Source organism: Ursus maritimus, unplaced genomic scaffold (genome assembly GCF_017311325.1).
Source record: "Ursus maritimus isolate PB19 unplaced genomic scaffold, ASM1731132v1 scaffold_7, whole genome shotgun sequence".
Lineage (NCBI taxonomy): Eukaryota > Metazoa > Chordata > Mammalia > Carnivora > Ursidae > Ursus > Ursus maritimus.
This window is the reverse complement of record NW_024426885.1, coordinates 2,019,960-2,044,541: the sequence shown is the minus strand read 5'-3', so window position 1 is coordinate 2,044,541 and position 24,582 is coordinate 2,019,960. Positions and strand designations below refer to the sequence as shown.

The window sequence follows — 24,582 nt, the reverse complement described above, 5'->3', positions numbered from 1 at the left end:
AAGTGGGACTTGGGCTCCAGGCTGGGGCCTGGGGTGCCTGGGATCTTGGGTACCCTTCCCAGGACCTCACTGCTGCCCTGTGCTCTCACTGACCGCTGACCACCTGGCAAACCTCTGCCTGCCCTCCCTGCCCAGCTCTCCTTGCTTCTGGAGTTTGGCCCTGACCCCACCTTCTGGTCCTGATGACACCTTCCCAGAAAGGGCCTGGGGATCTTCAAAGGCACCCCAGCCTGCGGGGGCCGGGCAGACCTCTCCATGGTGGTGTGACCACATTAATCCTACCCCTTTCTGTGTACAAGGTTACGGCACATCAGTTATGACCCAGGGCCCATGACCTCCTACCACACTGATGGCCTTGCTGGCAAGAGCCTTTGGAGGGACCGAAGGGTGTTCCAGCTGCAGCTGCATTTGTCAGCTCCATGGCCGCCCCTGGGTCCAAGGGCCACGGTTCCTTCCATTCCACCTGCTACAAGGTGTTTGCTGCTAATGGCAGAGGACCTCCGTCGGGGCTGCACTGAGCTCCCCTCGGGGCTCAGACTCTCTGAGTCTCTGCACACAGGTCAGTTTTGTTATCGAAAGGGCAGGTCCTGACCCGCATACCTGCCTCACAGCACAGCTCCGTAGGTGCCAGGCCGTCCTGTCTGCAGGGCTTGTCTTAGCTAAATCGGAGAGAATTCCAGCAGGTAGGGGACCTCAAGCACTGTGGGGGACCCTGTGCAGTCTCTTCATCTGGGAACGCACAAGGTCTCAGAGCCCAGGACGTGTTCTCACATGACGGCAGCACAAGGGACCCAGGCCCGGTCCCGCGGCATCGGGTTCTCCCTGTTCCTGGAGCAAGAGGTCCCTCCTTTCGTTCGCGGGTTTGAGGAGCTGGCCCAGGGCGCGTCCTCGGCTTGGGGGACATGGGCATGGTTCAGAGGCTGCTGGAGCACTCGTGTTGCAACAGCAACAACAAAACTTGGGGGAACACTGCCCATTCACGTGCACCTCAGGACCCAGGACTCTCAGGCTTTCAAGGACGTATACAAAAGCAAACCCGACACAAAATGAAGCAAAGGCAGAGGGAGGTTCTCAGTCTCCCCCAGTCCTCACGCTAAAGCAGACGGGCTGGGCTGTTAGGGTAACAGAAGAGATGCCCGCGGGCAACATCCCCACAAGCTAGAGGATGACGCGTCCCCAGGAGCTCACACCGCGAGTGGGCGCAGTCAGAGCCCAGGCACCAACGGGCCCTGGGTACCGGCGACAGCCCCAGGAGGCAGGGAGCTGGCAGGGGCACATCCCAAGACCCGTGGGCCCAGTGAGCCCCAGATGTCCTGGGCTGAGAGGCAGCCACTGGGCCGCGGCTTCAGAGTGGGCGGACGGAGGGGGTGTCTGCTGATGCTGGAGGGGCCTTCTGGGCTCCAGCCTCGGAGAACCCAACATGGCCCGGAGCTTGGAAGGGCGAGGTGGCCAGGCCTGGGAACTAAGGGCCCCTTCAGGATAAAACTCAGGAAAAATGCCAAGAGAAACTAGCGTGAGCGTATGGGAATTACACAGACATGCCAAGGAAAGGGAAGAGAAGGCGCAGGCTCCCAACACAGGGGCACATTCTTGTTTCTCGACAAGGAGAGGGAGTTCCAGAGCCTAGTGACCAGGAACACCGTCTCGAACCACCTCCCCGTCACCACCTCATCTAAGCTCAAGCTGCAGGAAAAGGTCGTTGTCCAGTCCCATACACATGAGCAAGAGAACACTAATGCACAGAATAAATGTCCCCACGGGCAGAGGAAGGAAGGCCAAAGGACCGTCAGGACTCCGATGAAAATACAACCAGCTACTTGAAAATGAACTAACTTTCCAAAGGACATGGCAGAGGTTACAAAATCACAGTGTGTATTAGGATAGACAATTCAGGGGGAAGGACATGTTGGACCAAGTACACATCTGAAAAGACATCTGAATGATGTAAGAAATTAGAAACAAAGGGGAAAATTTTTAGAAAGGAAGAATACACCAGAAGGTACGCAAACATGAACAGAATAAACACCATGGATAACGCCTAAAGGGGAACAGCTGAGGAGAGAAAAACCCAGAAGAAACTGGGAAAGAGACAAAAAGGATGTGGAAGCAAGCGGGGCAGAAAGACAGAGCACGCGGCGTACCTGGAGTGGCCGGCGAGGAGGCTCAGAGCATGAGAGGGCACGGATACCACGAAGTGACCCAACAGAAGGCCCCGCACAGAAAAGAGATGTTCACCCACATTTTGAAAAGCACACTTCAGACCCGGGACAGTCCAAGAACACGACAGAGACACATGCGCCAACATCCGAAGGACAGAAGCAGTGATGGAAACAGACCGACGCGCATCAACTCTTTACGTCTGGGAATTCACGGCGCGTCCAGCTCCCACGCAGGATGCTGGCAAATCATCACGGTGTCGTGACAGCGAGTGAACGGGAGGGGATCGAGCCTTGTCCTGCGTCTTCCATCCGAACGACAACTCCAGGGAACCAAAGTAGATGAGGACGTTGCTCTCGGTGAAGTGCTCGAGCTCACGGGTGCAGGTAACACGGTAGGACCGGCACACCACTATTTACCAATCCTGAAGGAAGTGACGGTCCCACGCAAGTCACCTGCTCACATCACAGGAAGACAGCTGACCGAGGTGCGAGGCCGCCTGAGGGAAGGAGCTCAGCACTCCTGCGAGGTTTTCTAGCCCAACGCTGACCAAACCCGAGCGGGTGCAGCCCCTCCGTGTGGCTGAGTGCAGAGAGGCTGCAGGGGCTAGGAGCCTGGGACGCACTCCGGGGAGCGGGGAGAGCCTGCGAGGACACAGACGGCGGGGGGGTGGGGGGGGTGGGGGGGTGGGTGTGGCTTCAGTTAGGGGAAAAATGCTGATTTCTTACAAAGCGAACGAAGAAAACCAAACCGGGCCAGGAGAGGAGGAAAGTGCAGGTTAACAGACTCGGGAACGGGACCCGCAGGGTGTGGAGCAAACCTGATGCGGGCCCGGGTCTGAAAAATACAACAGCGAAGAAAATAAAACAGCGGCGGGAACGTGAACGTCGGGAGGCGATGTGATCAGGGAATTACTGTTTGTGGCTTGTTTTCAGGTGTGATTACGGTTCTCTTTTAAAAACCCTCTATGTTACTCATGCACCCTGAAACATGGACACTTGAAATTTATATGAGATCTGGGGTTGTTTCAAAATAGTCGGAGTGGGTGGCGGGTCTGGACGAGGGACGTGCTGCTGGCGAGAGGCAGTGGCTGAGCCAGGACGGTGCCCGAGGGGGTGGACGCCCTACTCCGTCGTCTGTATTGGACGTGGCCACATTAAAAAGCTGGAAATCAGTGACTCTGACCTCATGTGTGGGGGACGTGGGTCATTGTGACGGTGTCAGGCCTTCTCTGGTGACTGTGCTGGAGCTGGTGAACTGGGGGCCGCCTGGGGGGTCCACCCTCACACCCTGGCCGCTCGGATTCGCCAGAAATCACTGCCCCTGGGCCCTCTGCGTTTACCTCCCCTGCGTTTCCCCCCCACACAACCCTCGTCTTCGGCTTCGTCCTGTCCTGGCGCTTGCCTCTTATCATGGACCAGCGTCTTCAGGACGGCACGTGCTCTGTGTCCCCCACTGCCACCGCCACCATCGCTGCCGCTGCTCAGACACCCCTGCCCGCGTCTTCCAGCGGCACACTCCTCAGCATCCTGGAGCAGGGCTAACCAGTTATTTATCCTGAGTCTGAGGCAAATACGTGCTTTCTCGTGGCGACAAGACAAAAAGCTGCCTCAGTGGTCACACATTTACACTCCAAGGGGTGACGGAAGGAGCCGAACTGCTCGATCACCAGGCTTGTGCAGAGGGGGCAAGGTTGCCGTGAGATGGCCTCCAGCACTTGGCCGCATCTCTCGGCGTCCCCGCGGTGACACCATCAGAACTCTGGCGAACCGTGACCACACCGCGGATAAGGGTTAGCGTGATCAGATGGGCAGGCTGCAGAAGGCTGGCCGTGTTCTGGGGAGGAAGCAGGGAGTGCATGCTGGTGCGTGTCCACATGCAGGCCACCTTGCACCCTTCACCTCACTCGCACGGAAGTAACTGGCGACTCAGAAAATATGTCCCCACTTCAAAGGCTGCAGTGATTTCAGAAATCGAAGTGTCGTTGCCACTGTTAGCCGGTCTCTGAGGATCGGCAGCTCACTCCCGCGGGACAAACAGCAGCCACAACACTTCCAGCCACGGTCAGCAGGACGGAGACGGGTCTGGGGCCAGGAAATTCCCCGGATTCCATTTAAAAGGGAGAGTTCTGAACTTGGAAATGTGAAGAAGAGGTGGAAACGGAACCTGGCTTCTCAAACCCAACAGCATCTCCAGCGACACTTCGGTGCTCGGCTCCCTGCGGAACAGGTAGTGGACGGCCCTGAGCGCAGAGGGCAGTGCCCCGGGGCCCCGTGCAGGACTGTCCCCTGCCTTCCCGTGGCCTGTCCTGGCCCGGGGGTCCATCGTGGTGGAGGGAGAGAAGGACACGTCTCCTCCAGCCCCCTCTTTGTGGGTTCCTCTTCCACTCCCTGGGGAAGCCTGTCGAAAGCATCTTGTTTAAGGGGCTCCTGGGCCGCTCAGTCAGTGAAGCGTCTGCCTTGGGCTCAGGTCATGATCGCAGGGTCCTGGGATCGAGTCCCGTGTTGGGCTCCCTGCTTGGGCGGGGAGTCTGCTTCTCCCTCTCCCTCTCCCCCGCTTGCGCTCTCTTCTCCCACTCTCTGTCTCAAATAAATAACTAAGATCTTTTAAAAAAATCCTCTTGTTTAAGACTCAACTGACACATCGCCTCCCTGACTGCCCGATGTCCACACGGCCTCGTAGGGAATCCCCGGACTGCTTTCTCATGGAAGGCGACACAGACGGGCCTCAGCTCTGGTGTGGATGGGGCTGGGGGACGCCCAATGCCGGGCCCTCCCCTCCAGGGCAGGAACTCAGATCAAACAACACAAGGAGCCCCGGAGAGGCCAGATGCCCACAGAGGGCCTGGAACTGGTTACTGTGCCCGGCCCAGGTGCAGGGGTGGCAGAAGATTCCGGTGCCAAGGGGAGGGGCCGCAGCTCAGTCGTGGCTCATCGTCGGCCTGGGAGCTCGAGCAGAGCAAGAACACAGGACTGCAAGTTCAGGGATCAAGGGCTACAGAGGGGATGGTGACACAAGGACATGGGACAGCGATGGAGACATTCCTCTCCAACAAGCTGCCCCAGGGTGTCCCAAGCCAAGGAGAAACTACGGTCTGTCCAGTGGTGCCGCATCGCAGGGTCAGGATGCTGGGACCGCCTGACATGGTGTCAACACTCCCTTCTCCTGGGCTAGAGCTGCCAGAGACAGGAAATGACATGCAACGGGCTATGTGTCCCCGGGGCCCCACACAGTGGGTGGCAGTTGATGTTTGCTCAACACGTGCCCAAAGGAGAAGGTGATCCATGGGGCAGAGTCGGGGATGGGTGACAATCTGGGGACGAGGCCCCTTTTTTGTCCCTCCATCTGCTCTGTCTGCCTTCCCAGGGCCATGGCCTTTCACAGACAGCCCAAGGCAGGAGATGTGGGCCTCACACTGTTCCAGAAAGTTCATCCCATCAGAGAGATGGGGCCATGGGCAGCTCCCAGAAGTGGACAGCCTGGACCACACTGTGGGGCCTGTGCACAGAGTGCACTGCATACAGCAGGTGCTTAGCATCTGATGGATTAGTGAGCCAGAACCTAGCCTATCTTTCCACTTAAGAGTGCGGCCTGCCGGCCTGCCTGTGGGTGGGTGCCACGTTGGACTTAAATGGTCACGGAAGGCTGGGAAGGCCCCAGAGCCCCTGCACACCCTGCATGTGGGCGTCCTCTTGATGGCACGAACGGGCCCCTCGTGGAAGAAGATTCTGCAACAGGCCCCTCCCCGATGCAAGGGAAGACAGACACATCGTGGACACCATGGTTTCATCTCAGAGTTCACGTGTCTGCTGCCAGCACACGTGGTCCCTGGGGACCTCCTGACCGGCCTCCTGTGCACCTGCTTCTTGAAGGTAAGCGATGATGCCAGGCTGCCAAGCGCCTTCTAGGAGCAGAGTCCCGGGAAGGAAAGGTAGGCTGAGAGGTCTGACGAAGAACCAGCGAGGGAACTTTGGGGGTGAGTGCTCCGCAACCGACTTGGACTGGCCTCCTGCAGGCCAGATTTCAGACATCCATGTCAGTGCTGCCTGCGCGGATGCTGCTAAGGGAACTCTGCCTGCCCACCCAAGGCCAGGGGCAGTGTCCACGGCGTCTCACCATGAATGCTGACATCTGGTCTCCCGTTTCAGAAATATGTACGTTTATAATTGTTTTTGAACAGCAAATAAATGGCAGGAATATCTGTGTTTTGGTTGAAAAAGACCAACTGAAATCCCGTCACAACTGAGGCTTGCATGCTCAGTCCCAAAGGCGGCTGTCACCAGGTGAGCGGTGCAGGACGCCCTAACGACATGGGGCACAGACTCCGCACTGTTTCTATACACAACCCAACGATCAACCCAAATCAGGATTTGTGGACCAAGAATGACTTAGAGGGCAAGTGGGTGTGAACGACTTGTTGGCCACGCGTGACCAAGAGACGACGCACCATCCTATGCTACGAAGCCACCTGGAGAACGCGAGGCTCCCTCCCTGATGGAGCACTGCAGATCGCTCTCATCCCACAGGGTCAAAGCAAAGAGACAATTTTACAGCAAGTGTACTTTAAAGTCCACTTATTTTCTAGCATTATCTCATAGCATTTCAAAGAAGCTATTCTCTGACTTTCTCAACAGCTCATTTTTCGGGGATTTGAGAAACCCTGTATATAGAAGCGGACGGAGCCTGCTTCCACTTGTCTCGGTGGCGTGTTGCCCTCCCCGCTGCCCACACTCACTGACCATCCCTTGCCTTCGCACCAGAGATCAACAGTTCCTGACTGCAGTGAGAGTGTTTCCCTCCACCTCCTGCAGCTGGCTCTCCCTGCATGTGGGCTCAACTTGGGGACAGTCCCAGGGGCCATGTCCTCAAAACCTCCAGACTTTAAATGAGGTGCTTTTTTTTTTTTTAAAGATTTTATTTATTTATTTGATAGAGATAGAGACAGCCAGCGAGAGAGGGAACACAAGCAGGGGGAGTGGGAGAGGAAGAAGCAGGCTTATAGCGGAGGAGCCTGATGTGGGGCTCGATCCCGGAACGCTGGGATCATGCCCTGAGCCGAAGGCAGACGCTTTAACCGCTGTGCCACCCAGGCGCCCCTAAATGAGGTGCTTTTTTTTGTCTTTTGGATGGTAATGTTGTTTTTGTTCTAGATGGATTCGCCCAGCCCTCGGTTGCCCCTGGGTGGGGTACAGAACTGCAGGTGGACAGATCACAACCCTGTGACCCAGCCTTGTCCAGAGGACCTGCTAGGAGTGTGCCCTGGCCCCGCAGTTTGCCAGGAGAAGACTACTCAGGCCATGTTTGGAGAAGGGAGAACAATGACAAAGTACTTCCTGCTGATTCTGTGCTCACGTAGGACTCCAGCCCAAACTGCATCCAACCCCAAGAAAACACCCTGCTTGACCTGAAGATTTTATGGTAGAAGGTCAACTTTACCACTTACATCCAAAGCCATTGACTGGGCATCCCCCAAACTCAGAAACTACAAAATCTACAAACTTAGAAATAAACCATATTCCAAGCCAAGAGATTCTTTTGGTTGCCCAACAGAATAAGAAATCTATGCCAACAGCAAGGGTCCAGTGGTCGCCGAAGGAGCAAGGCCACCTCTCGTGCCCCAGGGCACCATTATGTGCCAGGAATCTTCCAGCCTATCCACTGGCCAAGACTGGCACCTCATGGAAGGACTAGAGGCCACACGTGTCGTGGACAATTTCTTCTCTGATGTGTTTTGCACATAATTTCACTTTGAGTTTTAAACTAAATGCCTCACTTTTGCCAAATCCCTAAAATAGTTTTCAATTATCTGAAATAAATTCTAAGTTCTTAAAATAGCACACTTGAAAAGCAGGTCCGAACTAAGAAAAGACTGCACATCAGAACGTGGCAGAACCTCTGGGCACCGCACAAACACGGGCGGAAGCAATCAGGTTTCTGGTCCCAGGGAAGACGTAGGGTCATGTATCAGGACCGCCTTCCATTAAATAGGAAGGAACAAGCTACTTGAGACGGCACTTATCAGGTCATTTAAAATATTTTAGTAATTTGAAAGGTTGTCATTGTGACATATTTCTCTTCCCAGGGAATTTCAGGAAAAGTACCATTTAGACCTGAGTTATTTGATCAATTGATTTAATTCCCTCTGTGGAAGAGTGTGCACGACATACGTGACTCGTGCGAGCGTTCGCGAGATGCAGGAGTAGAGTGACGTCCAACGTGAGCACGCGGCTCGTTCACTTTCTTCTCCGACACGGCTGATAGTAAGTCACACATTGTAGGAAGATCTTACAGGCTTCTTGATGAGGAAAAATTCTATTATTTATACAAAAAAGGTAGATCAAAAGGGACTGATTTCAGCCTGTCCTCCGGAGGCCTGTTCTCTTACTATATGTGCCAGAACCCGCTAATTAAAAACATACGAAAGCACTTAGGAGCTTGTGAAGAGCCTGAACTTACTGACAATAACCTTCTGGAAGACAGACAACGCAGAGCTGATGCTGGTGGGCTGACCGCCTGGGGCGATCAGCTCTGAGCAAGGGACATGCAGATCCGGTACGGGGGGCATTTGGAAAAATGGCACAGGAGTGAGGCTTCCAAACAGAACAGGTGGTTTGTGTAAAAGGCTCAGAGATGAATAAGCAGGACAGGTGGAACATTCTAGATCCCCAGTCCAGCTGCATCACTAACCAGAAAGCATTTCCTCCAAGGGCTCCGTGGGAGAACAGAGCCGCCCAGACAGCAGCGCCCACAGCTCGGGATGGTCTTGGCAGGTGGAAAGTAGGGTGGCTTTGCCCGAATCCTCTGTGTCTGCTCCAAAGCTGCTGTTTAATCACTGAAGTCCCTCATGTAATTAACAGTGAAATTAATGTTCTGACGTTTCTTATATGCCAACTGATCAGAATTCACGGCCAGTCCCTTGGGAAAATGAGTGAAATTGGGCCGTGTAGGCAGATGGCCCAGCGATGCGGGATCCTATCCAGCCTCTCCTCCAACATCGTTGCATGGTGGCTAGATTTCTGTACTTCTGGTGCCTCGGGAAGGGCGTCTGGTTGTCAAGATTCTATATGCATTTATCCAAAGACTGACAGAGACCCGCTCGGCCAATGCCCGTGGTCTGAACGTAAAGACACGACACTTTACTCCCTTTCCTGGAGCCCTTGGTCCCATTGAAGGCACTCAGGGTCCATCCTCTGGGCGCATGTAAGTGTCCTTTGATGCCCAAAAGTGCCTTGCTAAAGAGAAGGTGGGAGATTGGGGGGTTCGGGGGGGGGGCTCCTCACTCCTGCACCAGGGAGCCTCATGCCCGGACAACTGCAGCCTGGATCCCTGTCATCCCAGGAAGGAGACGACCCCCCCCACCAGGACAGCTCCCTGTCTTGGGGAGGACAGTGCTCACCCTTCCCTGAATTGTTTCTGGAAAGTTCTGTGTTATACGTTTGTTATCAATTAAAATTACAGTATACCAGGGCCGTGGTCAGCGGAATGATTTTTTGAGGGTGTGCATAGTAGGGAAAGGCCCAACCTCAACCGTCTGTCCAGAGAAGAGTCCCATCCGACTGGGGCCAGGTGTCAGGGCCCACTGCCCAGCGCCTGCTCTCCCTCCCTCGCTCCCACTGTCTGCGGCCCGGAAGCCCCCAGTAAGGGCGGAAGAGGCGAGGATGGACATAGGCTCTAAAGCAAGATGGCATTTTCCTCCCTTCCTGCGGACAGGTGTCACTTCTTCTAAGAAACGATTTTTTTGGTAGAAATAATATTGAAACTGTATTTTCAAGGCTTTACATAACATAAGCTTAAAGAATGATCAGGTGACACTGGGGCGCCCGGCTGGCTCAGTCAGAGTGCACAACTCTTGATCTCGGGGTTCTGAGTTGGAGCCGCATGCTGCATGTACAGATGACTTAAAAATAAAATCCTTAAAAAAATATAAAGGTAAAAAAACAAAGAACGATCAAGGGGACGTAAAAATGGTGACAGGGTGATGGTTATGACCAGAAATCATCAATCAATGATGGGAGGTCTGTTTTTCTCAGATACACAGTGTATGATTTTTCTTTACAATGATCACACATTCCATTTGTGATGCTATTTATAAATACCCCAGTTTTTAAAGCTGGCACTGGAATCCTAGCGACGCCGTCGCCCTGGTCTTCCACACCCGCACAGCCCGCCGACCGACCACCTGCCTCTGGCCCGTCACGGCGGTCTTCCTTGAGCCGCGTCTGCCATCCTCAGAGTCCTGTGAATTTCCGGACTTTCAGAATGACTTCCAATGTGAGTCTCTACTCCACCTGGGCAGAGTAGGGGCGGGCTCCCTCGGCACACCGGCCTCCTGAATGTGCTCTGGGTTCTAAGGCACGTTTTTTTTAAAGATCTATTTATTTAATTGACAGATAGTACACACGTGCGAGTGGGGGGAGGGGCAGAAGAAGAGAGAATCTCAGGCAGACTCTGTGCTGAGCGTGGAGCGTGACCGGGGCTCGATCTCATGACCCTGAGGTTATGACTTGAGCAGAAACCCAAGTCGGATGTCTAACTGACTGAGCCACCAGGCACCCTTAAGGCACGTAGATTAAGGAGAACATACCCACAGTGCTGACACTCTTGACACGGGCACGTGGCTCCCGGCTGCAGGCCTAGGCCATCCCGTGAGAGGACCAATATGTGGACGGCGGGTCCGCTGGGCCATGCTGAGGGCCAGGCTCTGGCCAGACACTGGGCACCCCCCGAGCTCAGGAAGTGAGCGATGATTCTCTCTTTGTGGGTGGCCTTTCAGATCCCCCATCTTCTCTGCCAGAGACGGTGGCCCAGCAATCCTAGCATGCCTTCTGCCCCCGTTCCAGGGAGCTTAGATACACAGACCCCGAATTACACCCCTCTGTGTGGACTCAGGAGAAAAGAAACCACAGGTCAGGGACTGCAGGGGGGCTAATGGCGGGTCTCCCGGCCACAGCGGGAGGGTGACGAACATGGAGAGCTGGGCACGCATGGAGTGACTGCAGTCACGCAGCCCCCACCCCTTCACTTGTCTCCTCAAGCCGCCGTCGGGGGTTCCTGCAATCTTGTGCAGCTGGGAAATCGGAGGTCAGGGGTGAATTAATTACTTTGCCCAACATCACAAAGCAAGCAGGAGGCACTCGACTCTAACCCAAGAGCCGTCGGACACGCAAACCCATACCCTCGTCAAACACACGGCACCCGTGGCACCCGGACGGCTCCCTGCATGTCTTCAGGGCTCTGGAGGCCAGGCCGGGCAGACCACACGGGCCCAGGGGAGGGCTGGCACAGGCCAGATGCCGTCCAGTGTCCACAGTGTCTGTGGCCACCAAGACACCTGCCCACTGAGGAACCGGGCGCCCAGCGCATTCACTGAGACAGGACCTGAGATCCCCCACCCTCTGCTTACTGGTTAAATCTGCTCTTCGCTCAGTAGCTAGAGTCAAAACGATCCCTTTTCTTTCCACACCGCCTAACTGTCTGCAAAGGAAAGACTCAGGAGCAAAAGGCCTTGTCACCTACCTGTTCCTCTTGGTCCTCAGGTTCTGGTCTCCCCTGCCGTCCTCTGACCGCGAGCCGTCGCTGTGGTCGGCTGGAAGAAAATCAAGTGAATAAGGTTGGAGCGCCAGCTCCTATCAGTCTGGGAAACCACCGAGAAGCACTCACTTTCCAGCAGTCATCTGGGAATTAGGGACACAGAGATCAACCTCTGGGGCCAGCTCTCTCTTGGTGCTCCTTGTACCAGCAGAAGACAAATGGGATTTTCTTCTGTGCAGAGAAGGCATTTAGAGGCTGCTGCATCGTCCCGCAAAGCCAGAGGACGCGGAATCGAAGGTGGGCCTCCCCCAACCCCTCCCTGGGCACCTGGGGACGCAGGCCCCGGAGGAGCCCTTCTGTCTTGTGCTCGCAAATGGACCAGGAGACCCTGGTTCCCTCCTCTGTCCGCCGCCGGGAAGCATCACCCCTCCCCTGCACGCGGCATGCACTTCACTCCTGACTGCGGGTCTACCTCAAAAACCCAAATTGATTTTGAAGACAGGTCCCCTATTTCCATCCTGAGGAGGCTGGCCTTGTAAATATTTGATGAGCTTTTGGAATGAAAAAGTAAAAAGGTGCTTCACTGTTTCATATCTGTCTCTAAAAGGGAGAGAGGACAAATGAGGATCAACATGGTTCCAGAGCATTATTATCTCAGTCCTGACACGTGAATGATTTCCAGGCGCTGCCGGCATCACAATGCTGTCCTGCCCTGCTTCTCGCTCTGTAGCCATCGTGCCTGGGAGACCGCGTTCTCGTGCTCCTGTGCCGTGCAGGCAGGGGTGCAGGGGGCTGGGCTCTGCGGAGCGTCCCCAGGTCCCCGCGGCCCCGGCCCACCGGGCTGCCCCCGCCCCGTCCTTCCTGAGGCGGCTTGGCCAGGGGAACACCACCTCCAAGAACGCACCGTTTGGAACCCTGCGAAGCCTCCAATCCCCGGCTATTCCTAGGTTTGCTTCAAGGCTCAGCGTGGGGCTGGCAGCAAGATGCGGAAGTCAGGTTCCGGGAGCTCCCGTCTGCCCCAGCGCACCCCGAGTCCAGGCTCTAGGGCCCCGCCCACCCACAGCCACCCACACCAGGCCATGTGCACTCCCCCACCCCGGGACCCAGGGGGACCTGAACGGGACCCAGAACCGGCCACAGCCCCGTCCGCGCCATGTGCCCTTGGCACGGCCAGCAGGACAGCACCCTCTGGAAGACGCTCACCAGGAAGGCGGCCTCACAGACATGGACCATGTCTAGATGATCACGGCGCAGAGTGGGGCTCCTTGTAGCACAGGGTGTGGGGGGGGAGGGGTGGGCACTCGGGACGTCAGCTCAGGGGACGCTGAGCGTCGGTGGCCTCAGCGGCACCGTCAGGGCGCCTCACACACTAGTGACACTCGGGCCGTCCTGTGTGCTGGAGGGAGCTGCTTAGCGGGTGCCAGTGGCAGCGGGGACACCAGGTGTCACACCCAAAACTGTCTCCAAATTGCCAAACATCCCCTTGGGACAGAAGCCTCCGTGGTCACTGAGAACCAGAGGAAAGAACATTCGTGAGAAATGAGCTCACGTGGGGCAAAGTTCACCTTCTTCACACCCCACACGCTCTTCCCACACGGCCCCTCCAGCACACCAGCCATCAGTCCCTGCGACACTGCTGACCCCCACAGTCCAAGAGGCAAGCTCCCCCCTCTGCTCCTGCCCAGATCTCCCCTTCTGGCCTCCCTGCCTCGATGACCCACTGGCATCCCAGCCCTGCACATTCAGCCCGGGTCCAGCCTGACACCCACCGTTCCCCGTCCCAGCCTCCATGCCCACCAGCATCCCTGCATGGGAGACGCCAGGACTGGAGGGTGGTCCCCCTGCCCCGTGCGCACTGGCCTCTCACGTGGACCCCACCTCCGCCTCAGACCTGACTTCTCTACCAAGCACCCTGCAGACAGCTCTCGCTGCACTTTCTAAATCCGTGACTTTGCAACAGACAAGTCATTCATGTAAAAGCTGTCTGTCCTGTTGCTCTTTAAGACTGGTGTTTGTGAGACAACGGGAAGAAGAGGCATCTTGGTTCCTTCCAAGGCACAGAAGACAGAAAGACCCCCAAGACTGTGGCTGCCCTCGGCAAAAAGAGGGACAATGCAGGGGTGCTCTCCTGCCTGGACAAGAGCCCCCGGAAGGCTCTCCTCCCCTAAGCTGGGTCAGAACCGGCCCAAGGTGGGAGAGCTGGGGCAGTGGACCTGTGGTACGGTCGTGGGCATTGGGATGAGATGCCAAGCAGAAAGCCTCCCTCGTTTTTGGGGGTGCTTTCCTGCACCAACAACCATGTCTCCAAATCTCTGGACGCCGACTGGGACTGGATGTGCAACAATTCAATTAGACTCTGATACTAACCGCCTGGAGACAGCGCAGGGCCCACAAGACCTGGGCATCCCTACTTCTGACCAACCCACTAGAGATCTGACGTTTGCTAGAACTGTCCACAGAACACAGGGTCACACTTTGTTTACTGGCTCAGAACTCACTCTTACTGGGCAGCAGGTATCCTGCCACATGGCCCTCCTCCCTGCTTCTTCTCCCTTCCCCCTGCCCCCTCCTCCCTTCTCCTCCTCCCTCCCCCCTGCTCCCTCCTCCCTGCTACTCCTCCCTCCTCCCTCCCCCTGCTCCCTCCTTTGCAGGTCCAGGGCAGGTGGCAGAGATGGGTAGGGGTATCAGCCTGCACTGGGGGCCATGAGGGAACTGGAGCAGGTGGATCTGGACCCTGCACTGTGGCCCCATGGACGCCCACTAGCTGGCGGCCTCCTGACACCAGAATCGGTCTCTGCGTTCTTTGCTCGTCTGCAGGTCATATTCACTATGAAAGTAGTGCAGAATTGTAGTCCGGCAGAGACAGAGCCTGAGCAGAGCTGGGCAGTGTTGCACGTGGCCCTGGAAAGAGGGCAGAAGCCTTGGTAGAGGTTGCTGGGCCAGGGGTCCGGCGGGAACAGGGATCAGTCACCCTGAAGGATGAGGCTCCTGGCCACCTGGAAAAGCTGCACTCATGGGGCTTCCCCACCCCCCTCAGGCTCCTACCCCCTCCCCAAGCCCCCCCACAGGAGACAGGGCTTCCCAGGTGGGCCCCCTTCCTGCTTCCTGGGGTGCAATGTGAGTGGCCCCTCCTCAGGAAGCCCCCTGGCGGCTGGTCTGGGGACGCACATTGCTCTGTCCACTCACGGCCTCTCCTCCTTCCCCAGGCTCAGGACACGGCCCGTCACTGCCATCACTGCCCATGGGCCGTCTGCTGGCTGTTGGGGCCGGGGTCCAGCCCCCAAGTACACAGTGACTGGTTTGGAAGGGAACTGATGTCCTCTTCCCTCCCTTCCTCCTTCATTCCTGGGTCTGTGCGGGGGTGATAGCTTGAAGCATTAGGTTCTGGGGGAAGCCACTCTGGAAAGTGCTCTCCATGCCTCTCCTGTTCCGCAGCTTCACGCAGCCCAAAGGCAGAGATGCGACACAGCCCCGTGACCATTCGGTGCGCGTCTGAAACCTGGAGGAGCCTCTGCCTTGTCGTGCCGGCCGCCGGGCTGCAGCGGGGGGTGTGGGGGGGTGGGTGTCACGGAGCATCCTGAAGACCCCACAGTGCCCAGGAGCCTGGCCTGCTCCTTCCAACCCAGCCGCCTGGCAACTTTCACTCCAGTTCATCAGGCCCCCTGCACGCGGCTTCCTGGACGGATGGCACATCTCCATGCATCTGCCAGATCTGGGGTCCTGGATCGTTCACTGTGCAAAGAGGGGGCACAGGCTGGGGGCCACTGGGTGTTGCCAGGTGAGCCATGCAGGTCCCCTGTGAGGGTCAGGGTCCCTCCCAAATAGCCAGGACGGGGGAACTCTGCATGGGGGGGGGGGTTCTCCTCAACCCTGATCCTTGGGACAGGTGATGCCCACCCTCGGGCTGCGGAGGACAAGTCACCAGGGACATTGTCCGCTGAGCCTGGACACCTGGTCCCACTGTAGCTCTGAGACCCGTGTACTCTCCCCGGGCAAACACAGCTTGGGAAAGCCAGCCTTTCACGAGTCACAGCTGTGTTTACTCACAGGGATGGTTTTATGTCCTACTTGCAAAATGAACATTATTACCAATGTACATTTGTCTTGAATATAAATGACTAAAATGTTTACAGAGTAACTGAAGCCAAGTGACGTCTGTGCACATCTGCGGCAGGTTGGGGACAAAGCGACTGAAAGGACAAGGTCGCCTGCACCTGACCATGGTGTGTCAGGCACAGGGAGCAACACATTCTCCAGAAATGCGTTCTTAGCACAGGCTCATAGCTCATAAGAGCCTGGTAAGGCTGTCCCTCCTCAGATGGGGAGTCACACCCACCAGGTGTAAATCCTGGGCGCCCCCCCCAACTTGATAGAAATGTGACCTTGGGCAAGTTAATTCATCAATCTCCTTTAATTCCTTCTTCTGTAAAATGGGTATAAAGCCGGTGGGTTGTAGAATGGTGGTCCCCAAAGACGGCCATGCCTGCTCCCTGCACCTGTGAACCTATTAGGTTCTATGGCAAAGAGGGGTCCAGGCAGATAAGCAGCTGACCTCGGGATGGGAGAGCATCCCGGGTCATCCAGGTGAGCCCCGTCCAATCATAAGGACCCTTCCAAGGGGAGGAGGAAGGCAGGAGAGTCCCAGAAAGATTTGAGGACGCGGTCCTGCTGCCTCGGAAGGGGGAGCAAGGGGCCTGGAGCCGCAGAAACCAGGCGGCCAGGACGCACGGCTCTGCCAACCCCACTGGTTTCACGCAGCATAACAGATTGGGGTCACGTTAAGCTAGTGAGTCTGTGATCATGCGTGACAGCAGCAACAGGTGGTTCACACGGGGGGCAGCCACCTGGTGAGGCTGTGCGGAGCTAAGTGACCAGGCTCCGTACCCCACTTTCCCTGCGGAGTTCCCTTCTCTCTCCCACCTCCACGGCTCTCAGCCCAGGAGCTTTCTGCCCAGAGGCAGGGAGGGCAGGCTGCAGAGCCGCAGGGAGATGCAGGGAAAGAGCGGAGCGTCTGACAGGTTTGAGGGCCCCGAAGCCGGGGGACACACGTGAGCATCCTGTCAACCCAGGAGCCAGCCAAGGCCCCCAGACGTCAGGCCGGGGAATGAATGCCAGCCTGGGGCCCGGCTCCCTGGTTCTCTTTAGCTCAGTGGCTATTTACTCCGAGCTAACAGCAGAGCTGCCGGAGCCGTAGAAACTCTGGGTGCGGTGTGAGGTAATCAGGAAATAATTCCGGCCTCCGGGTCTCTCACCAACACGAAAAAGAGCGGAAAAGGGGACTTTTCCCTTATCTGCTGAGTGACGAGGGGCTTTGCCCTTCTGCTCGATCTGTGTCCCGTACCGTGAAGCTGCCTAGCAGCGTGAGCCCCCGCCCACACCCTCCGTCCCTAGCACACGAGCACATCGAGGACCGAGAGCCCCGACAGGCGGCAGCTACTTTATGAAATGCACTTCTTTCATTTCCTCTTGAAAAATAACTGGTATCAATTGGAAAGCTTAATTGTTCTATCTCAGACTAAAAACAGGTATTAATGTATTCAAATCCATAATGACTCGCAGTTGAACAAAATGTGAAAAACAGAATTCTCCACCAAGAACAATCTCCCCTAGAGCCGGTTCTCCTAGTAATTAGGGTCAAATCATTTGGCGAGCCGTGACGGATGCCGAGCCAGGGGAAAGAGTCGCTGGCCGATGGCGGGAGGTCATCAGCTCTGCCTGCTAATTGCTAGTTAATCCTCCAGAAACACCTTCTGCCCTAATTGTTTTGCTGCAAACAAAACAATTTGGGTGGGTGGCTCTCTGAAAATTAGAAATTATTCACTGAAATGTCAATTCTACCCTGCAACAAGAAGTTGAGAGTTAAGGTCATTTGCATATCTTTCAGATTCTGGTTAAAAAAAACCCACTCATTTTAAGAAAATCTCTTCCTCTTTCTACAAGAAGAAGCAAGGTTAAAAGTCGTTTTGTAGCTGCATGTAACGTTACTGGTAACATCTCTATCTAGGTAGAGCAGTGAGGGCCAGCCTAATAAGTTAATGGAAGACAAGTATCCTGATAGAGCAAATCTAAATTAATCAGATATTTCTGGTTGTGTTTGTGTTTGTTAGACTCAAGGCTCAATTCTCTACTTTTTTTAAGTATAAAGTGAAATAGAACGCTGATCTGCGACCCAGGTAATTCAGATCCTGCCGTTCAATTAATTAAACAACGAGGCCATTAGGCTGGCAGGGCTCTGCTGCCTTGGAGGCCTACTTATGCAAACCGAAACCTAAGCCCATAAATGTCTCAGGTTGTGCAATCAAACAAAACGCTAAGGAAGGCCAATCACAAACAGCCAAGCAGGCTCAAAGCTACAGCCAAGCCCACCTTCTCTGTATCTCTCTCCCCGGCTCACATCAGCCGCCAGGAGCTGCTTCCGATGTGGCGATGCCCGACCAGAGCCCGGTTTCTGCGCAAATAAACTCTGCCAAGTTTCATATACCTCAGTTTATCCTCCACCCTGTCCTCCACCTGCAGTCCTCACAAGCCCTGAAATGGCAGGTGACTCTGGGGAGCTCTGTGGACGCCTCTCTGTCTCTCCCAGACCTGGCTTCATTAGGTCCAAAGGAGAGAAGCCACAGGGTAACCATGCAGACTGTTAATGAGTTCCCTTCTCGTGCCTGCCAAGGCTTTGGGGAAAAAGAGGGAGGGAGGGAGGAGGAACAGCACCCAATTATGTATGAAGATGCAAGCTAAGGAAACTGCCTGCATTATTTCTTTTACCAGTCCAATCAAATCACAGCTACGATAACTGCACCCTGATCTGTCTCAAGGGACTGGGGGTCTCATGAAGCCCCGAGATGTGCAATGTCCTATTGTCCGTGAGTCGGGACCTTGGGAGATTGTTTTCTCCGAGGATTTGTTTTCAAACCTTTCAACAAAACATCCATTTTAAAAATGGACACCACTCAGTCAAAGGTGGAAACAAAATCACCAACCCAACGCTTACTGTCCCTGCACGCAGCTAAGTTCTTACAGATTCAACTGAATATGCACCGAAAGCATTTCTCGTCCCACCACGGGCTAACTCAGGCTCTCTGGAGAATGAAATAAGCATATGAAACCTGCCTCTCTCGATCTCGACAGACCACCACCAGCTTTGGAAAAGCAGCATTTTCCAGGCTCTTGGCACCGTTAAAAGTTAAGAAAACTTTCATAACACCGTTTTCTGAAGTTCCAGTTAAATGCCTCTGCCTTTGACTAAAAATGTGTGTGGATGCTGTCTTGCGTTGGCCCTCTATAATGGGAATAAAAAACAGCACTGCAAACTCAATAAAACACCCCATAAACGTAAAACAAAGCCCTGTTTTAAGGGGTCAAGATCCAGTGTCCTGGCCTCTCAGCCACGTGTGTGCATCTCGGGCAGGGAGGGCGCTCCCGACTTTTTAAGTGTCTGTGGCGGAGCCGATGCTCTTTTAACCCATGTGCTCAGGGAATGGGGCTTTCCCAACACCGCAGCTAATAAAAAATATATTACATCTAATCGGAGAGGATCCTGCTGGAAATGCTAACCGTTCTTCTCTGATTTCTTTGGGATTTCCACGGGTGTCTTCAAACACGGCTACCTTTCGGGCAAGTGCTCGTCCCCTGCAGCAGGAACGCGTCCTTCCCCCCACGCCTGCCCTTCCCTTGAAGTCAAGCACCCTCTGAATAAACAGTGGATGGGCCCCATCCACGTGTGTGTGAGGTAGGAGGACATACGCTCTGTTTGTGTTCACGTGGTCTCCCAAGTGGAGTTCATGAAACATTTGGAATAAAAATTAAATGTTGGCTAATGACCATGCGGGAAGCTTCCAGAAGCTGAGAGAATGCAAAGGCCTTCTCTGAGTTAACGACTTTATGACATGAGAAAAGAGAGCCCTAGCCAGCCCCGTGGAAGAAGTGTCTTTGGCAGAAAGTGCCATAAAAACTTACTAAATTCTCAAAGAGCGAACACAATTCTTAAAAATCAGTTTCTGGCATAACCAGGAAAAGCATGCTTTCCCTCCACGTTCGTTAGGAACACACAGTGCAAACACTGAGGAGAGTGGAAGCAAACAGCCCCATTGTTAATTACGTGTTGGCGCCTCCAGCTTGCGCTTGTGGGGTGGGTCCTCGATGATCCTGTTGAGGTCCCCGCGGTTTTTCAGGTCCATGGGCTTCTCCCACACGGACAACTGCATCGTCGGGTTGAAGAAGAAAACCCGGTCATCGCCCGTCCAGACCACACACCTGTTTGAGTGGAAAACTCACCTCAGTCCCCCATGAAGACATTTAGTTAAGAGATCATGGGCATGGGACCTAACCCCAAAACCCCTGGTGCCTGAAATCCACACGTTTGCAAAGGTTACTTACGTAACAGATAAATCATAATGGCCGTGTCTGGCTTTTTAGGGGACCTTACAGAGCTTTTCCTATTTTCCCATTGGATTAACAAGTAGATATTCTCCTGACTGTCCTTTTACTAGGTAAGGACACGAAGTTAAGCAAAGCAAGCAGCTCGACAAGGTCCCTGGAGGTCCAGGCTCTTCCTGGCACGCCAGCCGCCTCTGCTTTGACCCTGCGCTCTGGGACACCTCTGACCGCCCACCCAGGGACCACATCATTTGGAAGGGGCTTCCTGGTAAACATTCCCGATTCACAGGGTTTTCGAGGCATATCCTGCATCCGAGATCTTAAACAGGCCGCTGTGATGAGCAACTCTGGCCCTCATTCTCTGGTTTGTTTCTAGAAGAACAAAGAATTAAGCTGTGTGTTTTCATAAATAGGAATCTAAAATCTCCAAGCAGAATAATATGCTACTTTAAGACCCCGTCTCTGTGGAAGGTCATCAGAGAGGAGAAAAGATTAAAAAGAAGTGAAGAAAAACAAAAGAAAGGCCATGATCTGTTCCTAAGAAGTGTGAGTGGGTCTGTAAGGGTCTGCGTATAGACACCTGGATCCGGCTGCACATTGTCCCAGACAACGCAGCCACTAAGGCCACCAGCCTGGCCTCTGGCTCTGTCCCGAGGGTGGGCCCAGGATGGGGCAGAGAAGCAGCCCTGTGCTGGCACCAAGGCCCGCTTCTGCTCTGGGCTCCTGGAGTTGCCCCTTGGGCAAGTCCTCCCCGTCCCTGGGCCCCAGCATCCCACAGCGGCCTCCCAGAGCCCTGAAGCCCCAGGGTTCCCGGACTCCAGGCCCTGTGGGACTGAGCGGGAAAGCCCGCATGTGCTGAGACCCTCTGGCTATTAACTGTCCTCTGAGGGGGGCCCTCTGACCGACGGGGAGCCGCCTGCCGGGCCCTGCCTTCGTCCCTGATGACCGGCTGCTCCTTTGACCAGCCAGCCGTGCACGGCCATCTGCCATCAGGACGGAGCCAACCACCACCAGCCACTCCGCTCTCACAGAGGCTATCCCTCTAACCTGAATCGGCATACTCGCCCAGCCAGACACTTCCCACAGGCCGTGCAGAGGGCTCGGGGGCTGAACCCCATGTTCGGGGACTCTGAACAGAACAGGCTCCTTCCCAGAAGTGATGCTGAGATGGTCTGTCGGATTTAGTACGCCGGCCTGGCCAGGTTCGTGGGTGTGGTAGAAAGAATAAGGGTCCCATAACTGTCCATGTCTTAATCCTTGGAAGCTGGGAATGTGACTCCCATGGCAAGGGGGGCTCTGCAGATGTGGTAAGTTAATATCTTGAGAAGGGAAATGATCCTGGATTGTCTGGGTGGAAGAGGGAGGCAGGAGGGAGTCATGGAGGAGACGTCATGGAAGCAGAGGTCAGACACACACGGGGGTGGGAGAGGGAGGCGGGAGGAACCCACACTGTGGGTCTCAGGGATGGAGGACTGGCTAAGGAAGGCAAGAGGCTCCAGAAGCTGGAAAAGGCAAGGAAGAGACTCCCCTGTGGAGCCTCCAGAAGGAACACGGTCCTGCCTGCACCTGGATTTCAGTCCCATGAGACCCAGGTGGGACTTTGGACCTCCAGAATTATGAGATGCTAAATTTGTGGAGTTGAAGCCTCTGGGTTTGTGGCAGACTGGTCAGTGGGGCTCACCTGTGGCCCCTCTCTGTCCTGGGAACCAGCACGAGGACCCGCCTCCAGCCAGCAGTGACCCAAACCCCACGCACTGGGCCGTAGCGCACTGGCCACCGCTGGCCTTGGCATTGAAGGTGGAAGAAGACAGTGACCCGCCCTCTGGCTGACATCTCCTTCAGCTCTAGGCTTGTCCTTGACCTTCGGGTGACCTTGGGAGCTTCCCCTTGTCCAGGTAGCCTCAGATCAGGGGAACTGGCCTCAGATCACCTCTGGGCCCTCCCACCTGGCTCTGGGAGGCTGTCCTGCCCACGGAGCAGCTGGCCTTCTGAGTGGTCGACTGAAAGTCACTGGTTTTCCTAAGACCCATGCAGGGTGCTGGGTCCTGAGAACATTCTGGTCAGCAGCGAGAAGGGGACGGGAGAATAAGCAGCTGAAGACGAGTGAAGATATCCACTGCCCCCGGTTTGGACAAGCCCACGTCCTGTCACGCAGTGTCATGGGGCTTAAGAGAGATGGGGTTCCAACTCTGGGCCCCAGCTGCCACTTACAGATCTTATGTTGACCTGACACTACGCTGCAGGGAGGCCAGTGGGGCTGGGCGGGTGGGTCCCTCAGGTGAGTCTGGGCAGTAAGTCTGGACAGGTGGTCGAAGCAGATGGGTGTGGGCACCTGAGTCTGGATGAGAAGCCCAGGCAGCGGGGTGCAAGCAGGGGTCTGGACAGGAGGCCTGGACAGAAGGGTCTGGCGGGTGGGTCTGGGCAGCCGTGCAGCAGGGAATTCGGGACTCTGAGGATGCAACCCCCGGTGTTGGGATGCCTGGTGTGAGAGGGATCCCTGGGTTCCTGGCCTCCTCTAGTGGAGAAAGGGAGGCAGGGGCTGCCCAGGTGGGACCGACTGACCTCCAGAAAGGCCTGTGGGACCCACCTGAATTCCTCCCAGTGTCTTGGTTTCCAAAGAAAACCAGGGATCACGTCAGCAGGGGAAGTCGGCTCTCTCGAGCGCCAGATGCCGCCGCTGAGGGCTGCCCACCTGCTGACCGGGGTCCTCCCTGCTGCCGCCTCTCCTGTCCCCAGTGAAACCCTCGCCCTCGACACTTGAAAACACGTCGCCCCACGGCAAGCCCCCAGGTCTTCTCCCTCAGGCAGACACGGTTCATTCTGTCACTAACTTTCCGAGGGACTTTCCCCCTGGCTCCAAGCGCTGCTGTTAACTTAAGGAAGAGACTTCACACCTGGGGACATATTTGGCACCCTTCTCCCCAGATCCTGGATCAGTCTCCTGTTTCGGGGATGCACTAACTCTGTCAGCTCCTGGTGCTGAGGCCAGGGACACTCCTCTAGCATCCGAATCACCAGAAAAGCCAGCACCCAAACCACCCTGAGTATAGGCGGTAATCCTCGCCCCCTGCCTCCATCACTGAGCTTCCAGAGAAGGGAAGAGAGGAGCTAATTAGGCACTTAATCGGGGATTATTACCAGGGAGAGAGCCCAGCGACAACAACTAATGTGGCACACATTCCTATCCAGGCTACGAAGGACCCAGTTCCAGTGCCATAGGGACACGTGTGGATTTGAACCAAAGAGCTGGTGGCATGGTAAATAAACGTGATCCCCACGAGAAATCTGCCCACCCGCTTGTTACGGTTGGTTTCAACGAGATGGAGCCAGCTGTAACATGCAAGATTAATTTTATGCATCATTTCATGCACATTTTAAGTAATACGTATACGCTCGCCTTCTTTAATCATGCTGCATAATATCTGGAGAGCTGCCATGTTCCCTCTTCTCTAACTGTCCCCGTGTCCCAGAGGATGTAATTAGCACCTCAGAGTTATTTAAGTCTGGGACAGAACATCCACACTCACACATGAAGATCTGGACCCCGTCGAGTAAAGCTGAGCTGGCAGCTACGGGGCACTCCAGGGGTCCCAGGGGCACCTGCGGCAGCGGATCCCCAGGGCTACACTGTCGTTCCAGGAGTAGGGGACGTGAAGACTCACACTGGGCCCCTCGCTCTCTCCACCTGATCTGTTCCCCCTGCATGCCCGTCCCAGGAGGACTGTCCTGAGGGGACAGAGCCTGACGTCCTCTGGGTCTCCCCCCATGGCTGAAGGCTCTGGACTCATAAGCAGGGTCTGGGTGCCCTTTACTCTTCCCCCCCGTCCTCACCCTTCCTCCATCTCAGGAAGGGCTGGCCCGGCAGCACGCAGGAGCTCTGGCTGGTGCGCAGGGCGGGCTGGGCAAGGAGGCACAGATTCATGGAGGAGAGGGTAAAAACCTCCCTCCCATCTTCCCTCCTGGGATGGTGCAATTTGCAGTAAGAAATACGTATTTGGTTGTGTCACTGTTTCTGACACAGTGCTCCTAAAATCCCTGGGCTCTCCTAAGACATGAGAGCAGAGAAAGAAAGGCGGGATGGGTCTCTTGCTACGCGCATCACAAGCCCTTTATGCCTATGAGGTGACTTAGGGCAGCACCCAAAGATGGGGGCAGGTGGCCAGGAGAACCAGCCATGTGACTAGAGGGTTGGAACTTTCAACCCCCTCCACCCCCCCCCACCTCAAGGGACGGGACTGGGGGCTGGGGGTTGAATCCATCACCAAAGGCCAATGCCTTAGTCACTCCTACCTACATAACGAAGCCTCCGTGAAAACTCAAAGGTGGGGGAATCAGAGAGCTTCTGGGCTGGTGATCCCATGGAACTGGGGGAGAGTGGTCCCCAGGAGAGGGCGTGGAAACTCCTCACCCACTTCCCACGCCTCACCCATGCATTTCTTCCATCTGGATGTTCCCAAGTTGTATCCTTTTATAATAAACTGGTAATCTAGTCTTCCGAATTCCATGAGCCGCTCTAGCAAA

The 24,582-nt window shown here is 55.4% G+C and overlaps 1 protein-coding gene across 1 annotated transcript in view; it reads right to left on the bottom strand.

Moving 5' to 3' along the window:
- Window positions 1-24,582, bottom strand: part of TCERG1L (transcription elongation regulator 1 like) — a 182,832-nt gene that overhangs the window by 28,410 nt on the left and 129,840 nt on the right. Inside the window, exons 7-8 of the mRNA XM_040624770.1 lie at window positions 19,784-19,938; window positions 11,674-11,743 (exon numbers count right to left, since the gene is read on the bottom strand). Coding sequence (XP_040480704.1) covers window positions 11,674-11,743; window positions 19,784-19,938 — 225 coding nt within the window. The remainder of the gene's footprint in view (window positions 1-11,673; window positions 11,744-19,783; window positions 19,939-24,582) is intronic.